General features: G+C 62.6%; 1 protein-coding gene across 21 annotated transcripts in view; it reads right to left on the bottom strand.

The window, feature by feature from the left end:
• Window positions 1-14,598, bottom strand: part of SRCIN1 (SRC kinase signaling inhibitor 1) — a 63,274-nt gene extending 48,676 nt beyond the window's left edge. For 3 of the 21 annotated variants that reach the window (XM_070060768.1, XM_070060776.1, XM_070060778.1), the window contains exons 1-2: window positions 12,008-12,315; window positions 4,491-4,553 (exon numbers count right to left, since the gene is read on the bottom strand). In XM_070060768.1, coding sequence (XP_069916869.1) covers window positions 4,491-4,553; window positions 12,008-12,131 — 187 coding nt within the window. In that variant the 5' untranslated portion in view covers window positions 12,132-12,315. Of the gene's footprint in view, window positions 1-4,490; window positions 4,554-12,007; window positions 12,324-13,132; window positions 13,418-14,228 lie in introns of those variants that run through there. The other 18 variants (XM_070060783.1, XM_070060780.1, XM_070060782.1 and 15 more) reach the window with 13 other exon arrangements.
• Between the last annotated feature and the right edge of the window lie 7,296 nt (window positions 14,599-21,894).

The following is a 21,894-nucleotide window of genomic DNA, read 5'->3' as shown; positions in this document are numbered from 1 at the left end:
TGCCTCTGCCCACCCCTTGCCGCCCCTGGGAAACCAGACGCCCTCCCTGCCTCCTGCCCCTACCCGGAGGCCCCCCTCAGCCTCGGACCTGGGGTGCCCAGCGGACTCCTCGGCCTGCTATGGTGGCTCTCATCTTCCACCTGCCTTTGGGTTCCTGGACTCGCTGCTGTGGCTTGAGGGGTCTGCTCCGACCCAGAGCTCCTCCTCGCACCTACGCCCCTCCCAGCTCCAGCTCATCACCAGCGGGGCTGCGCAGGTGTCTGAGCGGCCTGCTCAGCCTGTCATTCTCTGGCTATGGCCTGAGGCCTTGGATACCCAGGCATCTCAGGGGGATGCCCAGCCACCCTGAGGACTGGGAAACCACAAGCCCACACAGTGAGCTCCAACGAATATCAACCACACAGTGCTTCCTCCTTGCTCACCTGCTTGCTCCTCCCCAGTGCTGACCCTGCCCTGCTGCGGGAAGAAAGACTCCCCACCCCCAGCTGCTTCCCTGCGGTGCCCCACGTCCGCATCCCATGCTTGCGCAGTGGCTAATTCTGGCGTCTCATCAGACAGTAATTATGGGGGAATCAGCAGCGCTGTCATCTCAGCAGCTCGGCACCTGTCACCACGCCGCCGCCATCCCCAGGCTGCTGGGACGGGACCGGAAGCTGAGGAGGAGGGGCGTGCAGGGTGAAGGTCGTCCGCCCGCCCCCGGGAGCCGAGCCATGCCACCAGCCACTCAGGTGCTCCCTGTGACCCTGGGGCAGGTACTAGATGCAGGTGTCATGTGTCACCCACGGCCAAAGAGCAGGTGCAAGGACAGAGCGAGCCACGGCTCACATCTCACCTCCGCCACTTCCTGCACGTGTGACCCTGAGTCGGTCACTTCACTTCTCCAGACCTCTGTCCCCAGTGGCACAAGGGGGAAAAACAGCGCCTACCTGGGAAGATCATAGGTTTGTAAAGTGTCTAGCACCGTGCCTGGCAGGTGTGTGTGGCCATAGATTCACTCAACAATTAGTACACACCTCCAAAGCACAAGGCAGTAGGTGCAGGTAGACAGAATAAGCTTGGCCATCACACTGGTGCACAGGCGTTCTGCTTGGTTGGTTGTGTTTGGTCTTGTTTCCTTGAAATTTTTTAAAAGATTTATTTATTTATTTGAAAGTCAGAGCTACACACACAGAGAGAGAAGGAGAGGCAAAGAGAGAGAGAGAGAGGGAGGGAGAGAAAGAGAGAGGTCTTCCATCTATTGGATCACTCCCCAATTGGCAGCAACAGCTGGAGCTGAGCCGATCCAAAGACAGGAGCCAGGAGCTTCTTCTGGGTCTCCCACTTGGGTGCAGGGGCCCAGGACTTGGGCCATCTTCTACTGCTTTCCCAGGCCATAGCAGAGAGCTGGATTGGAAGTGGAGCAGCTGGGACTCGAACTGTTGCCCATGTGGGATGCTGGTACTGCAGGCGGCAGCTTCACTGGCTACACTACAGTGCCAGCCCATTTCCTTGAATTTCAGTGCCTCTAAGGAGCAAGTGTGCCCCTCTCCTCGCCTCAATCCCCACCATTCCCTATTGTCCTCATCCGCTGCTTCCCTCAGTTTCTGCCCCGAAGCACTGAAGTGTGCTGCTTCCGAGAGCAAAGGCTGACGAGCAGACTCCGTTACGAACAGACCCCATGACAGCTCAGGAGCTGGGAGAGACTGCACGGAGCTCTGGGAGCTCAGAGGGCCGGGCCCAGGGGTGCTCGGGGAAGGACCTGGTCACGGAGGAAAGGGGCGGGGGGCAGGTGTTTGGCACAGGGATGACGGTGCGGCTTGGGATGCTCACACGCTGTATCAGAGGGCCTGGGTTTGAGTCTCAGCTCTGCTTCCAATTCCAGCTTCTTGCTAATGCACACGCTGGGAGGCAGCAGGTGATGGACCAAGTACTTGGGTCCCTGCCACCTGCATGGGAGACCCAGGCCAAGTTCTGGGCTCCTGGTTTTCACTTGGCCCAGCCCTGGCTATTGAGGGCACTTGGGGAATGAACCAGGGTGGGGGTGGGGGGAGTCTGTCTCTCTTCATTTCAAATAAAATGGAACTAAGTGAAATGTTTTCAAAGCCAGGGGAGGAGCAGGACTGGGAGGTGAGGGAGGGAGGGTGTGCCCAGGGGAGATGTGCAGAGCAAAGGTCAAGTTCACAGGGTGGCGCCTGGGGGCTCTCACCTGGTCCCTCTGTCTCAGAGGTCAGGGCTGGAGAGGGAGGAGGGAGGAGGGGCCTCAGAGCAATCCCAGTGCTGAGCCACACAGGGCCCTGCTGACACAAAAGGCAAGGGGGACTCCACCCTGCACCCTGTGGGCGCCTGGGCTAGACCCAAGACAGGCTTGGGGTGGGGGAGGCAAACCGGAAGGAGAAGGTGTGGGGCTGAGGCTGAGGTTGGAACCCAGGCATCTGATCTGGGGTGTGCAGGTGCAGGGGCTGGGATTATCTGTGTGGCCGTGGGCACATTACTGACACCCTCAGTTCTCTCTGTCCCCCCCCCCCCCGTAAGAGAGACAGCACAGAGCTGCCAGGACCCTTGAGAGGGTGGGAGGAACTAAGGTGACCAGAGCTCACCCTGGCTCATTACTGTTTCCCTATTACAGGGAGGATGTCTTCCTTCAAAACCCGCAGCGGGGACCGGGCGTTGTGCAGCAGCTTAGGCTGCTGCACCCGACATGGGCGTCCCATATTAGAGCACCAGCTCGAGTCTCGGCCACTCTGCTTTCCATCCAGCTCACAAAAGATGGCCCAAGTCCCCAGGCCTCTGCCACCACATGGAAGACCTGGGTGGAGTTCCACGCTCCTGGCTTCGGCCAGGCCCGGCTGTTGTGGCCATTTGGGAAGTGAACCAGCAGAAGGAAGATTCTCTCTCTCTCCCTCTCCCTCCCTCCCTTTCAAATACATAAATACATCTTTAAAACACCAACAACCAATCAGCCAGGACTGGATGAGCCCCCGCACGCTCTGGCCAGCAGCCTCTGCCCTCAGACAGGGGCGCCCACAGCCCCGCCCACGCTGGGACAATCCTTCACTGCTCTTCCAGGCAGGGGCTGCGCCACCTGCCGACGGATACAGGAAGTTACAGTCAACCGGTTCTGAGGTCCCCGGTGCGGTGCTGGGGGTGTTCCAGAAAGCGGTGGGAGAAAGAAGAGCATTCAGGCCCCTGCTGCAGGCCAGGGTCCTTTCCCGGGTTCCCTGTCCCCAGCCCAGCCCCTCTGTGTCTGTGTGGGAATGGGGGGGGGGCGTGGGAGGGAAGGGCAGCAGCCGGGGGTGGGGGAGGGAGGGAGCAATGCCGCTGCTCTTTTAGGAAAACGGCAGTTTTAATTAAGAGGCAGAGGAGAGCGCGCTGCCGATCGTCTCCGAGCAAAGTTATTAAAAAGCCATCAAGGCAGCGGCGCCTGGGTGGCAAGGAGAGCCGCCTCCCCCAGCTGCCCTCCTGGACTGGGGCGGCACCTCGGCTCAGAGAGCCACGGGCCAGAGTCCTGTGGAGGGGACCCCAGGTCCCGGCAGCGGTGTGGACGGGGAGTCGGCTGCTCCTGCCCCGGCCCAGGGTCTGGACCAGCCTCTGCCTTCCCTTCACTCTGCTCAACGGCTTTGCCTGGGAGGTGCTCTTGCGCTGCTCCACAGGCAAGAACACTGAGGCTCAGAGAGGGCAAGAGCCTTGGCCAAGGCCACACAGCTAGGAACTGTTTTACGTGGAGTCTTGAAGCCAGGTCAGGCTGACCCTGAAGGCCAGTGCTCCAGGCTGCTGGTCCTGGGTGCAGGTCTGGAGACGGGCTCTCCTGCCCATCCACCCTCCCCCAGCCTGGGCTCCGTGTGTTCCTCAGTGGTAGCTCTACAGTGCCGCCCACACCCCCGGGTCACCAGGGACCTGGGGCCCAGGTCACTGCTTGCTTGGGGATGGGTGGACACTCGCCAGGGACATGAAGGACGAGGGAGCTGCAGGCATGAGTGGACATAAAGTCACCCCGGGGCGGGGGACAGGGCCCCTACAGCCGGCTGGCCTGGCCTCAGCCTGAGGGCCCACAGCGGGCAACCTCAGCCAACCCCTAAGCCTCTGTGTGCTCACCACTCAAGCAGAGTGAGGAGCCTCATCCGCCCAGCCCAGCCCAGTAAACCTTTAGGGAATAAGAAGACGAATGGCGAGGCGGCGGTGGAATAAATGGAGTGAGAGCCCAGGCTCACAGCACCTGAGAACGGGACTCAGCGGTGCTGAGGTCCACGCAGCGCCGGGCTGCAGCGCCCCCTCCTGGAAGAGGCTCCCCTTCTGACGAGGGCTCCCAGCCCCGCCCTTCCCCCACCCCAGATTACAAGGCCTTGCAGCCCGCACACGCGTGGACATGCACACACTCACATGCACGCACAGACTCTGCCAGGCAAGGTGCCCTCCCTGCAAAGGCCTGCGCCCAGCAGGGTCGCCCCTCCCCACCTCTGGTCCTGCAGGCTGGGGAGGGGCTCTGACTAGGAGCCGCCCTCCCGCTTACTAACCTGGAGACTTTAAACAGAGGGAACAGAGTCCTGGAGGCTTCCCTCCCGCTGCACGCTGGAGCCCTGGGTGAGGCACAGGAAAGGAGGAAAGCAGTGAATGGCAGGCCCCGGGCCAGGACGAGAGGAAGCGGATGGGAGGGTGCGGGACAGGGCTCCCAGAGCGGGCTGGGGCTGGGGCCACGGCGGGGAGGGACAGGGACAGCGAGGCAGAGCCTCAGCAGCCGTCCCTTGAGGGGTGCGGGACAGGGCTCCCAGATCGGGCTGGGGCTGGGGAGGGACGGGGACGGCAAGGCGGAGCCTCAGCAGCCATCCCTTGAGTGGTCACCCGCAGCTGGGCACGGGCAGGATAGAGGCTGGGTGTTGGGGGAGGAGCAGGGGTGGAGGGGGCAGAGACACCGGTGGGAGACAGACAAGAGGACAGACAGCAGGACAACACGGAAAACGTGGGGTCCCCAGAATGGGGTTCCCAGGACAGACAGCCAAGCTAGGACTAGTCCTCTCTGACACCAGGGCGGTCTCCACTGGGTGCCGCCCACACGAGATCCCAAGTGGTAGCCCCTTCAGGGCCCATCCACTCCCCCACCCAAGGCAGTCCCGGTCTGGAAGGTGGGTGGGTCCCAGGTCAGAGGTACCCGCCATCCTGGCCCTGCTGACCCTCCCCCACCTGCTCCGCCTGCTTGGCCCTCCCCTGCCTGCCTCAGAGGCAGCAGGCATTTCACACCCACAGGCACTCGCTCATTCACCTGCGGGCTGTGCAGGACCCTGGCACCCCTGCCCAGACCTGCATGAAACCCCTCACCTTGCTCCTGCCTCAAACCACCACAGCAGGGGCCCCTGCACCTGTCCAGCATGCAGGGAAGTCCTTTCTAAATCTACCTTATCTCCCTCCTGCTGCAAGACCCATCTACTGCCTCCTCCTCCCCCCACGGTGGGGGGGGGCATGCAGCACTGAGGCCCCTCTTGCTGGCACTCACTGGGGCGCAGCCCTCACCTAGATGGCTCAGACCCATCCACACCCACATCACGTCTGGCTGCAAGCCTTCTTAGAGCCCCCTGCCAGTCTCATGGTTCCAATTTTCCCACCGATTACCCAAGCCGCGGACGTCCCAGGGAGAAACAGCTGTCAGACGCAGATGCTGGGCCACTGACTAGGGGAAGAAATCGAGAATGCTCACTAGCGGATCCAGCCCCAGAAGGCTTCCTGGATGAGGGGGTTGGGAGGTGAGAGGGGCACAGGGTGCCAGGGGTGAGGACAGGAAACCCAGCTTCCATAGAACTCCAGCCCGAAGTGGCAGCTCCAGGGACTCAGCCCCAGATGGGCTCAGGCAAAGTCTACAGAAGTTTCCCACGCTCGCCCCTTCTTCCTTGGCCGGGACTCCCCTCTTCTCTAGGTGGCCGGGAGGAGGAAGACGAAATCAGTTCATTGCACGCTTACAAAGTGCCGACTCTGCCTAAGACACCTCATTCAATCCCAGTACCCACCCTGGGAGGAAGCCAGTGTTAATACCCTCAGTTTACGGATGGGGAACCAGAGGTGGGGCAGCTTGCCCGGCACCGCAGAGCAAAGGAATGTCGGGGCTGGGATGCCAGCTCAGATCTGTCTGCCTTGAGAGCCGGAGCTCTTGACCCACCCGCTGACCTGCTCCTTCTGGGAAGTTCTGCCTAAAGTCTAATCTTTTCCCATTGCGTGCTCCGGCATAAACTCTTTCCTACGGCCAACAACGTGAGTTCTTCTCTGTCTCTTTCTGCCACATCCTGGGGGGTGACAGGAAGTGGTTCTCGCCCTGGGGTGCCAGGCGGCCCAGGGGAGGGGCATGAGCTGTCAGGTGCAGGATTCCCTGAGCTTTGCCCTGGGCTGGCTTCTGAGCCCTTATCCTGCCTCTCAGAACCCCCAGGAAGCCCCTCAAAGGCCCCTTCTTGCCTCGGAAGAAGCAAGGATGCTTCCAAGAGCCACGCTTGCCTTCTCAGGGAGCGGGGTCGTTAATTCTCCCCCAATGAGGCAGATGCCGGTGCCTGGGGTGACGCCAGGGATGCCTGCTGCGTCGGCAATTATCACGCGCCCCAGGGGTGGGGAGAGACAGCAGGACGCACGCCCCTCCCACGCTCTGCCTTTCTGCGGAGGCTCTGGGTCTGGGGCCTCTCTGGAGACTGAGGCTGGGGGCTCCTCTGGGAGCCCCTTGGCTCTTGGGTCTGCAGCACGCTCTGTGGCTGGGATGGACAAGCAGTCAGGGTGCTGCTCTGACAGCAACGGGGGCGGCAGGAACCCAGCTCCTCTCCAGTCCTGGCATGCTCCAGGCCAGGACATGCAGGCAACCAAGCCAGGTGGCTGAGGCTACCGGGCGAAACAGGGTAGGGTTGTGAGAGAGCGGAGCCACCAGCTGGCCGAGCCGTGTGAGGAAAACATGGACTGGATTACAGCCCCTGGGTGGAATGGAGTGTGGGTGGCAGGGACACGGGAGTTCAGGGTTGAGAGCGCAGCTGAAACCCCCAGCTGGGAGGACGGAGTCAGACAAGGTGTGTCTTTGGAACAGGAGGGGTTGCGTGCAAGATGTGTGTGTGTGGGTGGGTGGGGGGGTGTATGCACAGACGTGCGTATGCCCGATAGTCTCCTGGGCCAAATCTCCATTTTCCCTGGTTTAGCTGAGGCTGGAAAATATTCTTCCTCCTCCCGCCCCCCACATAGCAAGGCACAGATCCTCCTAAGGACGAGGAGGTGGGTAGAACCTGGGACAGCTGGAAGGGAGCCAAAAGATCCTCCAGTCCCACCCTTTCCCCTTCTACCAAGGACACTGAAGACAGAGGGGGCGGTAGGGGCGCTGCCCCGCACCTGCTGCCTGGGGGTGCATCAGAACTTGCCTGCCCACTCTCCCCCAGCAGCTCTGGACCCCTCTCCATCACGGCCCCTGTGTCCCTCCAACCGCTATAGCCAGACTCCTCAGGCTGCCCAAAGGTCATCTGAAAGGTCAAGTGGACCAGTCTCCTGCCCCGGGGTTCAACACTGGCCTATCTTGAGGGCAGCCAGCCCTCTCCCTCTGGAAGCAGTGGCCGGCGCACACACGTGGGGAACTGTGCCTCCCCTCTAACCTCCCTCCGCGCATGGGCCTGGTTCCTCTCCAGCTGTCCTGTGCAGAGACGGGGGAGTGGGAGGAGCAGGTTTGCAGCCTCCAGACCCTTCTGTCTGCCATCCCCCCGAGAGGATGAGCGCAGGCTGTCCCAGGGTGGCTGAGCCCCAAGCCCAGCGCCTGCGTGGCGCGTGAAGGGTGGGGCAGCCTGAGTAGGGGAGAAAGGACTCTTCCGGGAACTGTCCTCCAACCCCTCAGCCCCTGCAAAGTCCCGGGGCTTGGGGCTCGGGGGAGGACCCTCTCTGGGTTCAGAGACATCTGTCCCTCCCCCTGCCCTGCAGGGAGGGGTTACAATGGGGCAGGCACTACACTGGGTGTCCCTATCTGTTATTTCATTTCATCTCCACAACAGTGCCATGATCAGAAACTAATCTGCCCCCCAGGACAGTCCTTCCCTACGACCAAGCCTAACCTTGCGCCCTCTTGCTGCACTTCCCCTGGCCCCGTCCTCCTTGTAGGTGGAGGGCGACTTAGCTCCTGTCATCAGAGATTTGCATCTTCACTCAGCCACACTACAGCATTTCCCCCAGGCTATCACCCTTTACTGTAGCCTGCTGGCCTCACATACTGGAATAGGTGTGGGTGGAAGGGACCCCGCTGGGTGGGGGTGGGGGGGCTGGGGTCCAGGACACTGAGCGCATAGCGGGTGGCAGGGGAGGCGGCCCTGGGGAAGTCCCAGTGAGGTGGTCGGGCTGGGTTGACGACCACTGATGAACTGAGGAGGTATGTGATGTGCGCAGGAGCTTGGGGCTCCACCTGCAGCACGAGGCGGGGAAGGACCCGGGCTCTGTTAGTGGCCACCTCTGAGCCCACATTCCAGCCCTCACACACCCAGGGCTCTGTGGCCTGGGCAGGGGCCCAGACAGTAGGACTCGTCGTGGACTGAGGGTAGGAGCTGAAGCCAGAGGAGGGACTCTGGCGCTAGCTGAGCTGCTCCATAGATGGCGGTGCTCAGGCCCTGGAAGACGTGAGGGAGACCCTGCAACCCTGTGCCCACTGTGGGACCGGGCCTTGGTAGGGTTTGCCCTAGCAAAGCTCAGGCCTCTGCACTCACCCTCTGGGAAATCCGAGCACCGAAAGCCTGGGCCAATGGGCAAGGGGAGCCAGGACGGTGGGTGGGACTCTGGGCCGGGCGTGGGCGTCGCCCTCCCCCCCTTCAAGCCGGCACCATTAATATATGCAAAGCATATGCAAATAACCCAGAAGAGAGACACAACGTCGCTGGAATGTCAGAAGAGACCTTGGAGACCATCCAGCCCCCAGCCCGTCATTTCACAGGTGAGGAACGAGGCAGTGCTGGGAAGGGACTTGCTCAAGGTCACACAGGCGTTTGGGCACTGAGGACTCTTAGCCCAGCTCTCTTTCTTCTAGGGGGTGATAGCACAGCCAGGGGGCCCGGGGCCTGCATGGGGCTCCAGGCGGGCCCACCAGAGACCCAATGGGAGACGGACAGCAAAGGCTTCTTGGATCCCTCCCTTCCCACTCTGAGCCTGGAGACAGGTGGGTGGGTGGCAGGGAACCGTGTGCAAAGCCGTGCACATCCAGGGGACAGCAGGGGTGGGGCAGCCAGTGACCCAAGGCCATGGGCAAGGAGGCGGAAGCCAGGGAGCCAGCAGGGTAACAGGGGTGTCTGGGGGGAGGGTGACGGGGAAGGGGAGGAAGAGTCCAAAGGGAAGGCAAGGTGCCGGCTGGGTTGTGGGGACAGGGACGCACCCTCACTACACACACACCCCGCTAAGTGCTCAGCCAGCCCTGTCTGCCTTGACTCGGATCACTGTAGCACCTGACAGACCACAATAGTTAGCCCAGGCCTGGCCTTCCAAGGCTGTGGCTTCGGCTGCCTCTCGACCCCCCACCCACTCGGCTTCTCAACCTTCCGGAGAATTCTAGAAAGCAGGACCAATGCTGGCGAAAGGAAGGCGGACAGACAGATGGGGGGGGGGTCAGAGGGAGAGAGGGGAGGTGGGGGGGAGGCGGAGAGGGGGGGAGGAAGGGCAGAGCGGAGAAATAGAGGGGCAGCGAAAGGAGAGACCAGGGTGAAGAAGGTGGGTGGAGGACGCTGAATGGCAGAGAGGAGAGAGGGGGGCGGTGGGCGCAGTGGCAGGGCAGGGCCGGCCTCACTGGAGCCCAGGTGCTGGGAACCGGAGCCCTGAGCCCAGGGTCTAGGCTGTCTGGCAGGGGTCGAGACTGTGGCCCTGCTGCCATGCCCACCTCCCCAGCAGCTCCCCTGGCTGCCAGGAAATCGGTCCTCCCCTTTCTCTGCCTCCCTCCCTCCCTCCCTCCCTCCCTCCCTCCCTCCCTCCCTCCCTCCCCGGGGGCAGGCAAGCGCTGCTTCCCAGCCAAATCCAAAGCCTGCATCTCTGCTTTTCAGAGGCTGGAATGAAAGAAGGGGAAGCAAGTGCAGCCCTCAAACCCGCTGACGGCCAGATTTTTATTATCTTTGCTCGAATGGGCCCTGGGAAGGCAACGAGTGATTCTTCAAAGAGCGTCTGAGTGCCTCATCGAAGCCTGCACCTGCACAGGCCCACCCACAGCAGGCAGCCAGGGCTCGGGGGGCACAGCCCGTCCCCCCCGCCCAGTCCTACCCCCCAGAGCCTGGGCAGCCAGAGCTCCATCCTCAGCAGCACCTCGCGCCCAGACAGGGGCCACAGGGTCAGGGAGCCAGGTCCAGGGGCCCACTGGGCCTCCAGGGCAGTCTCTGTCCCTCTCTGGGCCTTGAGGACACAAACGAGGAAGAAGACAGATCTCCTTGCCAGGCCGGGAGAAGACAAGTGCCTGAGATTCCTCGAAAGAGAAGCTTTTATGGCAAGCCCTGGATCCCTCCCCGAGCTCCCTTCCTGCCCCGCACCTACAGGTCCCCTCACTTGCTTCTGAACAGCCTCCTGGCAGGACCTCCCCCACCACAGCTGCCTCTTCAGGGGCCGCAGGCCCTCTACTCAGGACGGGAGACACCGTGAGCTGTTCTTCCTCCAACCCCAAGTGCAGCTCCCTTGGTTCAAATCCTCAGCTCTGTTCCCCTTCTTTTCCCAAGACCTAAGCTGCGGTGGGGGTGCAGGGTTAAACAGCAGGTGCATCAAAGAGCCGGGTCCCTGCCTCCAAAGCAGACAGCACCAAGGTTGGCACTGGGGCAGACGGCAGCCGGACCACCCCTGCCCCCCAGCTCCGACCACACTGTTGAAATCAATGCCCGCAGCCAAAGAAGGAATCAATGGTTCTAATTAAACCCTTTCTCCAGGGTGGGTCCCCGGCCAGACTGGGAGCGTATCAGGCGGCCCGAGCCCAGTGGCCGACATGGGACTCTGTACATCAAGAAGCCTGGAGCCCAGCCTGAATCAGGCCGTGAAGACCCCAGGCCCCCTGTGCTAGGCCAGGAGGCAAATAGCTGGGCGGGGGCTCAATCTAGGGGCTTCTGCCCCAGTGGAGTGGCCTTGTCCTGCCAGCACTGAGGACCACAGTGCCTTTCCCAGAGAGATGTCCAGAGCACAGACGGTGCTAGCCAGAAGGGAACCCACCAAGTCTCCATCCCAGCCCTGAGGGTCATCGCAGAGAACCAGCCATCGTGGAAAGGGCGGAAGGAGTGAGGAGGGGCACTGGACAAAGCCCCTCTTGTCCCCATGGCAGGGTGGCAGGGAGCCAGGGCAATGCCTTTGCGCTTGCTGCCAACGGTGCCTGGGTGCCAGGCAGTCTGGGTGGGGAGCAGCGTGGGGGGTGGGGTGGGGGGATCTTATCCTTGGAGCCCCGTCCCATTGTGCCCAGAGCCCTCACTCCCATCCCTTGCCTCTACACCAGGACACCAGCTACGTCTCTGCCCCAACAACTCAGTTCCCTGGACGACTCCTTCCCGTGTGAACGAGTGGCCCCAGGACCAACCAGAAGCAGCGAAACCCCTCAGCACACTCGCACCACGATTGCCCCCCCCCCCAGAGACGCACACACAGCTAGCCGGAGACCGCGCCGTCACGGCCGCCACCAGGGATGGCAGAGCCCTGCGCGCTCCCAGTGACAGTCCACCACACGCATCATCAGCTCTCTAAGATCAGTCACGGAGAAAGGGACGGAAGGAGAGACACTGAGGCACGGACTTTGACAGCCAAGCAGTTGGCTCAAGGTCACCCAGACCAAGCCACTCAGAGTCCGGAAGAAGGTATCCTAAGCTCTCCCCAAAAGTGCTCAAAGCCCACCCAAAGGGCCACTGAGACCCCCCAACCCGGAACTCAGGCCAGCCTCCCCCCATCCTCTCTCTGCTTCCCTTTCCGCCACACACAGTGGCTTCAGCCAGAAACCCCGGAGTGAGGGGAGCGCCATCCGTTAGAGTTGGGGCCGCAGTATTTGAGGAGAGGGGCTGGGCAGCACGATCCTGGACCCCCTTCATGTAACACCCCTCTTCCTGCTCACCTGGCTCCCCGCGGCCCCCAGCGTCCCTCGGTCCAGCCTCCTCCCGGGGAGAGCGGCCTCTGCCCTCGGCGGTCCTCTCCCACCAGGCCAGGGCAAAGCGCCGGAGGCACTGCCAGGGCTGCATGGGGAGGCGTGGGGCGGGGGGCGCTCGCCAGCAGCCGCTCACGCCCCGCCGGGCCCAGCCAGCCGAGCTGCGGAGGCACCCGGCCGGCCCCCTCTGCTTCCACCAGCATCCTGCTGCCCCCGCCGACAGGACTCGGAGCTGGCCCGGGAGCTTCTGACGTAGCAGGGGGGTGCGTGGGAGCGGGGGGGGGGGCGCGTCCCCTCCCCAGCCCCGCCCTCTGCCCCTCAGCCTCCTGCAGCCCGGACCCCCTCACTCACCCCAGACTCCCTCCCCAGCCGGGGGCGCCCTCCCTTGCCCTCTGGCCTCCGCAGGGGGAGGGCTTAAGATCAAATAGTCCCTCCCTCGGCCCCTCCCTCCCGGGGCCCTCCCGGCCGCCAGGCGAGCGGGGCTCAGGTCCCCAGTTTCTACAACTGCTGCCGAGGCTCCGAGGTCTCCAGGGCCAGGGCCTCGCGTGCAGGGGGTGGGGTGTGGAACACAGGCTTGTCTCCCGGCAACGCCGCCGGCCCCAGAACGCACGCCTGCCCTCCTTCCCTGGGGGGCTGGAGAGAGGCCCCCACCAGCCACCCCGGTGCCTCGCTTGCACCCGACTCCGGGAGCTGGAGACGGAGAGGCCTCCGGGGCTCCTCTCACTTCCCATCCCCTGCCCTGCATCCCCCTCTTCCTCCAGCTCGGATGGACCACTCCCCTCCCCCTGCGCTCTCACCGCCCGCCCCCCTTCTTCTTCTCCCACCCCTCCCCCTCCACTCCAAGCCCTTCACATTTTAACCCCTCAGGCCCCCTCCCCCGGGCACCGCGAGGCCCTCCCCGCCCAGGCCCCAGCCTCGCCCATCCCAGCCCCCTTCCTGGTCCCAGCGCTGCCTCCCGCCGGGGTGCTCCGAGGCCCCCTGTCCCCACGCACCTGCGCCCCGAGCATCCCTAGCCCCGCCGGCCGCCGCCTCCCAGGCCCGGCCGCCGCCCCCGCCCCCGGCCGAGGGGAAAACACACAAAGAAAACAGAAATACCTTCCACTTAAGCATGGAGGCACATTAGGGAGGAGAGAGACAGGGACATGCCTTGGGACGGAGCGTTCCCCATCGGGCGGGGGCGCGGGGGGCGGGGGCCCCGGGCCGGCCTGCCTGGCGCTCGCCCTCTCGCCGCCTCGCGGGCTCCTCTCTCGGCCCCAGCCCCGGGACGCGGTGCCAGGCGGGCGGGCCGGGGGCGCGGGCCCCGCCGGGGTGGACCAGCTGGGAGGGCGCCGGCGGCCGGGCGTGTGGGTGCGCGCGCGCGCGGGCGTGTCACCGAGTGTGCGAGAGCGAGTGAGTGAGTCTGTGTGTGAGTGTGTGCGAGCGCGCGCGGGCCGGCGCGGGTGTGTCACTGCGGGCGGGGGCGCGCGCGGCGCGGGCACGCGCGTGTGGCCGGGTGGTACAAAGGGCCGCCTGGGGTGGCGGGGAGCGGGGAGGGGAGGGGGCGCTGCGCCTCCTCGCGCCCTCCGGCAGCAGCGCGGGATCTCGCGGCGCGCGGCCGGGCGGGGCTGCGGGGCGCGCTCACGCTCCCCTACCTACTCCACCTGCTTCCCCCCACCCCAAGCCGTCCTCGCGCCACCCTGAAGACAAATACATTGACGGGGGGTTCCGGCATCGGAGGAGGCACGGGGCAGAGGGGGGCAGCTCGAGGGTGGGGACTCCTGGGTCTCCATGCCCAGGCGGGATGAAGAAGCCCTCGCGGCGGGGGCGGGGCGGGGAGGCTGAGGGCCCCTCTTCAGCCAAGGTGACCTCGGAAAGCTCAGCCTCCTTGTGCGGGGAGAATCTGGGCCCTCTTCTGCCTCAGTCCGCGCGCCCCCCGAGCCGGGTCGCCTTCCCCCTCTCAGATCAGGCTCAGCCTGCACCCGGTTCCCCGGCGCCCCCTGCTGGACGGCGTCTCGGCCCCCTCCTGCAGGTGTCTGCGGGAACTGCAAGGGCGCGTGCCGCGAGCGAGGCGACTCGGCGTTCATCTGTCAACAGGGACCCCAAAGTAGGACGCTCCAGCCACCGCCCCGTCTCACGCCTCGCTGGGCGGCGCCATTGCTGACTCCTCAGCATCCCTGGCCCGCACCTCTTCTGCCCACCTTGGTTGGCTTACCTGTTGGCTCCAGCCCAGAGCCGTGCTGACCCCTCCTCAGGCTCCGGACGCCGCCTCCTTCCCTCCCTCCGGCTCGCAGGCCGGTCCCTTCTTTTCCAAGCCTCTCCGGGGGAAGTAAAAGGTGGGCTGAGCCGGCTGCCCCTTTCATTTACCGCTGGCGTTCCCCAAGTCAGTGCCGGTGAGCAAGGAGGGGCACGGAACATCTCTTCGCGGTAGGCTGGCAAGCAGGGAGCCCAGCAGAGGAGACCCCACCCCAGCAGTCTGAAACACAAACCGGTTTCTCCACTTCCTGATCTACCTGCTTGCAGCCTTAATCTGGGCTCTTCCACCTTCCTGCCTGCCCCAGGCCTGCCCCTGAGCTAGCCACATGCCCAGCTCAGGGGCAAGGTCCCAAATGCCCTTTTGAGATCAACGTCCAGCTGCAGTAACTCGGGTGGCAGGACCAGGGCTGGAGGAGGAGGGGACCCTGCCCGGCTCCAGTGGACAGCTCAGGAGGGCAGCCAAGAGCTGTGCCCCGGACACACTGTCTGGGCACACGACCCCAGCAGTCAGCACCCTGACTTGTCCTCTCCTGGGCCAGCTGCCTCTCTGCCAACTGGATGGTGCCCGTCTTTTGGCCTCTGAGCACACAGTGGGCAGCTGTCCAGCTCCCTGCCTGGCTGTCTGCCCAGGATGGGCATGGACGGCAGCAGGCCCTGTGTAGGGGAGGGGTCAGAGCCAGCAGGGGCAGCTTCCCCTCAGCCAGCCAACACCAGCTCTCAAGCCTCCTGGAGCCCAGGCTCGGGTACACCTGCTCCTCTATTGAGCTCCGCACTCAGCTGCCTTCCTCCAGCTTGGTTTCCTCTTGCCTCTCTCACTTTGTGCCCGCTTGGGAGTGGCAGGGAGTCAGCAGGTGCTTTACCCATAATCCCTCATTTAATCCATTCAACAACCCTACACTGGTAGGCATTTTCAGCTCCTTTTAGCCATAAAACAGGTGAAGCTCAGAAAAGTATAGCCCACTCCAAGAGCAGCAAGGGTGAAATTCAAACCCAGGCCTGCCTGATGCCAAAGCTCCCAGCCTCTCTTTTGTCACCTCCCATCACCCCAGGGGCTGCCACAGGCAGGGACCAGTCCCTGGCACACAAGGTCCCGGGGAGCTGGGACCAGGGATGTGGCTGAGAGTTAAGGCGTGTGGTTACGTGGGCACTAAGGAACGGGGCATTCTCTGCTAGGGGACAGCTGGAGCAATGCTGGTCCGTCACCAGGTTTCTGCCCGGACATTAGAAGCCTGACCAAGAAGCCGCTGCTGGGGGCTGGGTAGGAAAGCACCCCCCCCCCAACAGTTCCAAAGGGCTCAGCAGGACAAAGCATCCACTGTTCTTACCACCCCGTCCACAGTGAGCCCCTTCCACGGTGAGGAGCCTAAGTCAGATTCGGGCACTGTTTTCATTTGTCTTGCTCACTTTTTAATGACAAGTCCTGAACATTCTGGACTCTCTCTTATCTTCAACTCTCCAAAGATACCTCATCCTGTCCCCCCCCCCCCCCCCAGCTGCTCCCATGAGTCCCACGGACAGGAGGTGAGAAGGGACAGGAACAGGCCCCCTAGTGGTCCAGGGGGCAGCTGTCCTGGCACCGTCAGCCCCTCCTGGTGCTGCCTGCCCCTCTGCTCTGCCCCTGCCCAGGGAGGTAGGTGCCTCTTCCCTTCCCCTCAGATCCTCAGAGGAGGCCTCCTGGGCTGGGGGAGGCCGGGCTGCCCTCTCCTGCTCCGAGCAGCACAGGTATGACTGCTCCAGCCGAGAACGAGAATTGCTCTTGCAAGCTGGCATGGTGCCCGGGCACAACCAGTGTGCCAGCTGCCTCCACCTGAGATGCCTCAGGTGCCAGCCCGCCCCCACTCTCATTCCTCAACAGGTATCTTCCCTCTGGCCTCCTCCCCCGTGAGGGGGCGGCAGGCAGATCCTAACCCTCCTCCTTGTGCTTCTCCAGCCCAGGGCCTGGGGCCTGCAGGAGGGTGGCTCCGGGAGAGCTCCCTGGAGGTGAGAATTCTCAGCCCTGCCTCTCTCTCTCCAAGATGCAGTCGGAAGAGGAGCTGCACCTGGGCGAACACCTGGGCAGGAAGAGGGAGCTGGAGCTTGGGGGGGCCCAGAGAGGAGTGTGGGAGCCTCTTGGGGCGTTGGCGGGGTGAAGGGAGGCACAGGGTAAAGAATGAGGTGGGAATTCTGTCTGGGACACCCCAAATGGTGCATTCTGCTGTCTGGGAGCTCCCCCACTTCCCAAGGCTTCAAGAAAGCCCCTTGCTAGCAGGGCCTCTGTCTGCTAGGACACTCCCTGGGCCCCCGCACTCCACCAAGGATGCATGGCAAGCCACGGGCAGCCGGGGACCTGGTCCTGCTCCTGGGAGGGGCCAGCGCAGTGATTGGCGTCTGGGGTAGAAGCAGGGCTGGGTGGGGGAGGACGGAGAGGAGGAGCGGGAGGAGGGGCGTGCTTCCCTGGGGCCCCGGGCCTGCATCTGGGCTCTGACCACAGCCTCCTCTCCTGGGGCCCCTAAACCTCTCCCCTCACATTCTTCCCTCTCCCATTCCCCATTCTACTCCACAGGGGATGAGTGAGTGGCAGGACATTTCAAAAGACCCTCCAGTCCCTGTGGCCCCTCCCCCACTTGTTATTGTAATGAATGCTAATGGCGCTCAATAATTGATGTCCTCATTAGCACATCAAACCCTGCCTCTGAAGAATGGGGAAAGTGGAGGGGGGTTCTCAGGGCTCTGAACCATAGCCAGCCCCCTCCCCAGGACCTCATGCTGGTGTTTTCCGTAGGGAGGGACCCCGTGGAGGGGCTCGCGGTGAGAAGCCCGTGTGTCCCCTGCTCAGGGGCGTTTTCAGAGCCAGAGCCGCCGACCTCCCGGTCAGATAGGGAAGGTCAGACCTTGCGCGCCTCCCTCGCTGAGCGAGGGCGCCCCCTGGTGGCAGGGCCGTGGCTGTGAAACCGAAAGGAAAAGCAGAGCTCCCAGGGGGGCTTGGAACGGGACTGCTCCCCCGCTGCCCCCAAGCTTCTGGCAATACATTGAGGGAGGTCCTGAGAGTCTGGGTTTGCAGGAAGTTCCTAAGTGATGCCGCTGCCCGGTGAAGCACACAGGTGTGGGGGCCGTCTCCTCACTTTGCCAGCTTGGGGCATCGCTGGCAGGGGTGGCAGGGCCCGGCACATGGCTGTGCCCGTGAAGACTTCCCGAACGAAGGCGGCTCTCCCCTCCTCCCCTCAGCCCCCTCCGGGCTCCAGGCTGATTCCTGCCGCAGACTGGAGCTCCCGGGCCTCTGCCGGGTGCCAGGTCCTCTTCAGGGAGGAGGAGGAGGGAGCGGCGGCGGCCAGGGCCCTAAGCTGAGAGAGGGGCTCGCCCGGGAATCCGGCAGCCCGCGCGCGCAGCTCCAGCGGCTGGGACCGAACGGGGAAGCGAATGGCAGCCTTGGAGGAGGGTGTGGATGCGGGAATGAGAAGGTGGAAGGAGAGGGGAGAGGAGGGCACAGGGGTGGAATAAGGAGGTGAGAGGAGAAACAGGAGTGAAGGTTGGGGGGGGGGTGGCGGGACAGAAAGGAGAGGAGAGGGGCCAGGGCAGAGGGGAGAAGGAAGGCAGCCAGCATCCACCCCCCCAAGTGGACGTAGAGGCTCCCGGGGCCCTGGTGGGCCACAATCCCAGCCCCTGTGCCACACCCAGCTCGGCTGAGTCCCTAGTTCCATCATCCGCTCCGATGTCATGGTGACAAGGGAAGACGCTTCCTCCTGGCCCAGCTAGCTGCCTTCCCAGCCTGCTAAGCTGTGGTGAAGCAGGGGCCACGTGGGGCAGGCCTCACTGATCTGTTTTATACCTGCTAAGTAGCTGTCTGTGTAATGATGGGAGGAGCTGGGACTGCAGGTCAGCTCAGCACCCATGGGAAACAGCCCGGCAGGTCCCGCAACAGAAAACGACCACCCCGCCCCCCCCCCCCAGCCCAATGTCCCTAGGCAGGTGAGCATCTGAGCGATGGAATACTATGCAGCCGTGAAAAGGAATGGGCACTGGCCCGTGCTCCACAGCATCAACTGTGAAAGCAACTGGTGGCAGGGCCACATACTGTGTGCTTCCTGCCGATGTGCGCCCTGGGAGGCAGTAGGGGCTGGCTCAAGTGGTTGAGTCCCTGCCTTCCACTTGGGAGATCAAGGTCATTGTGGGCATTTGGGAGAGCGACCCAGCTGGTGGGAGCCTTTTCTGTCTTTCTCACAAGGAAAACACAGAATTGTTTTAAAGCTAGAAGAAGGGATTGTGACTGTTTTCACCATTTACAAAAATGAGAGGATTGATTTGTTTGCTCTGGTTTGAACATGACTCAATGTATATATGCCTGGAGTCTTTGCACAGAACCCCATAAGGACGTCCAATTTTGACGGCTCAGTTAACATTCAAAACAAATACAGATGAAAGTCATAATGGAAGCAGGAGTTTGCGGGGAGGGGCGGTTCTGGAGTTGGCCCCTCTGGAAATTCCAGGCCACCGTCTCCGGAATCGGAAGCCTGTGCCTATACGTGTCTCAGCCTTGCCCCGAGCCCCGGGGTACCCGCTCTGAAGCCCGGGCAAATGCTTGCCGCCGCCTCCTCCCCTGCACGGGCGGGCGCCTGCCTTCCAGGTTCCTGCCTCCTGAGCAGGTGGCAGACGTGCGATCGGCTCAGGAGCTCAGCTTCCGTTCTTCACCTACCATCCTGCCATCTGCCCAGCGGCAGCCGCCCCTCCCTGAGTGTCTTGCATCACACTCAGCTTCGGAAAGCCCTCTAGTTGTTTTTATTCCCCATCCCCTAAGTGGACCTGCTGCTGCTGCTTTTTGGAATCTCACAGTGCAGCCAGCCTGTCCCCCTGTGCCCGGGGCCGGGGCTGGCTGCTCAGGGTGCAGGATGCACCAGGCACACTCACTGCCTCTTCTGCAGCTCTGAAACTCCTGAGAGACTCCTGCACTCCACGACCTCCTGTAGCTCCCTGCTCCCTGCGTTAGGAGATTGTAGACTCTGAGCTCGCTGAGGTCCTGGGGAGAGATTTGCTCTGTCCGCCTAGGTGGGTGAACACACGTGCCATCCACCAGAAACACGTGGGCCCCCGATGTCTGCAGTCCATTCGAGGACCCGAAGCACAGAGCTTTGCAAGGCGTGGTTTCTGGGACAGACAGCCACTAGTCACAGCAGGAGTACACCAGGCAGGCATTTGGCCTAGTGGTTAAGGTTCCTGTTGGAATGCGTGCCTGGGTTCAAGTCCCAGCTCCAGTTCCTGACTCCAGCTTCGTGCTAATGCAGACCTGGGGAGACCACAGTGATGACTCAAGTGTTTGGGCTCCTTCCACCCATGTGGGAGACCTGGATTGAGTTTCTGGCTCCCAGCTTCAGTTCAGCTCAGCTCCAGCTGTTGTGAGCATTTGAGGAGTGAACCTGCTTTTTTTTTTTTTTTTTTTTTTTTTAATAGGCAGAGTGGACAGTGAGAGAGAGAGAAAGAGAAAGGTCTTCCTTTCTCCGTTGGTTCACCCCCTAGTGGCCGCTGTGGCCGGTGCGCTGCGGCCAGCACACTGCGCTGATCCGAAGCCAGGAGCCAGGTGCCTCTCCTGGTCTCCCATGCAGGTGCAGGGCCCAAGCACTTGGGCCATCCTCCACTGCACTCCCTGGCCACAGCAGAGAGCTGGCCTGGAAAAGGGGCAACCGGGACAGAATCCGGCGCCCCAGCTGGGACTAGAACCCGGTGTGCCGGTGCCGCAGGCGGGGGATTAGCCTAGTGAGCCACGGCATGGCCCATCCTGCCTTTCAAATACAAAAACAAGCCGGTGCCGCGGCTCACTAGGCTAATCCTCCGCCTTGCAGCGCCGGCACACCAGGTTCTAGTCCCGGTCGGGGTGCCGGATTCTGTCCCGGTTGCCCCTCTTCCAGGCCAGCTCTCTGCTGTGGCCAGGGAGTGCAGTGGAGGATGGCCCAGGTGCTTGGGCCCTGCACCCCATGGGAGACCAGGAAAAGCACCTGGCTCCTGGCTCCTGCCATCGGATCAGCGCGGTGCGCCGGCCGCAGCGCGCCGGCCGCGGCGGCCATTGGAGGGTGAACCAACGGCAAAGGAAGATCTTTCTCTCTGTCTCTCTCTCTCACTGTCCACTCTGCCTGTCAAAAAAAAAAAAAATACAAAAACAAAAGAAAAAAGTAAAATAAGCAAGAGTACAGAAATGCAGTATGCGCAAGAAACTTCCATGGTGACTTGACGTTGCCACCACGTCTCAACACAAGGCCATTTTTACCTCATTTTACAAAACTCTGGGTGCACTGACAATTGGAAAAATGTCTAAATGGTTGGGGTGGGCATTTGACTTACTGGTTAGGATGCTGGCCCACTCTGGAGCGCCTGGGTTTGAGTCCTGATTCCAGCTTCCTGCCAGCGTAGACCCTGGGAGGCAGCGGGTGATAGTTTGAGTGATTGAGTCCCGGCCACACACGTGGGAGACCTGGCCACAGCACCTGCCTCCGTCACGGACAGTTTGAGAAGCATCACCCCATTCACCTCAGGAGAGAGGCCTGACCTCTGTAAACCGTCCAGGCCGACCGTGGCCCTGCCCCCAAGCCTCCCAGCCTTGTCTCTAGCCACCTCCTGCACCCACATGCAGGTGCGCATGCGCACACGTGCACGTATCTCCCTCCTTGCCCTGTGGGCCGTTGCCGGCAGTGTTCCCCGCAGTGGGACTGTCCTTTCTTGCCGCTGCACCTGCCGACACCCAGTCCCCACTTCGAGGCCCAGCTCAGATTCCTCAGCAAAGCCCTCCCAACCTCCACCGCTGCCCTCCCCCCACTCCCAGCTGCTCTGCCTCAGATTCCCTCTCGCCTGGGCTTTCATAACGCCCACTCAGCTTTCCTTATGGCCGGCTCTCTCCTCCTGGGTGGGTAGAGAGGGCAAGCAGCCAGCCCTGAGCTGCATGGGTTCTGGGCCATCTACTGTCCTGATGTGGCCCTCCATGTCCACCTCAGCAAGGCCTGCATACCCCCTGCCCCACCCCTCAAGTCACCCTCCTTTCTAGGGGTCTTTCTCAGCAGTCATGGCTGGCACAGGACTAGGGCCAAAATTAGCGACATACAACATATTAAGGACTTTTTTTTTTTTTTGACAGGTAAAGTTAGACAGTGGGAGAGAGAGACAGAGAAAAAGGTCTTCCTTCCGTTGGTTCACCCCCCAAGTGGCCGCCACAGCCGGCGCGTTGCGGCCAGCGCACCACGCTGATCCGAAGACAGGAGCCAGGTGCTTCTCCTGGTCTCCCATGCGGGTGCAGGGCCCAAGCACTTGGGCCATCCTCCACTGCACTCCCGGGCCACAGCAGAGAGCTGGCCTGGAAGAGGGGCAACTGGGACAGAATCCAGTGCCCCGACCGGGACAAACCGGGGGTGCCGGCATTGCAGGCAGAGGATTAGCCTAGTGAGCCACAGCGCTGGCCAGGACTTTTTTTTTTTTTTCCAACAGAAAATCCTATTCGTATGTGATGTGTGATACAAAATTCAAAAGGCACAAAAGGAGATATAGTGGAGAGGTCTTCCACCCACTGGTTCACTCCCCAAATGGCCACAACAGCTGACGCTGGGCCAGGCTGAAGCCAGGAGCCCAGAACTCCATCTGGGTCTCCTATATGGGTGGCAGGGACCCAAGGA

The sequence above is a fragment of the Oryctolagus cuniculus genome, chromosome 17, assembly GCF_964237555.1.
Source record: "Oryctolagus cuniculus chromosome 17, mOryCun1.1, whole genome shotgun sequence".
In the NCBI taxonomy this organism is placed as follows: Eukaryota; Metazoa; Chordata; class Mammalia; order Lagomorpha; family Leporidae; genus Oryctolagus; species Oryctolagus cuniculus.
The sequence above is the reverse complement of the archived record's forward strand: the minus strand, read 5'-3'. Positions and strand labels throughout refer to the sequence as shown.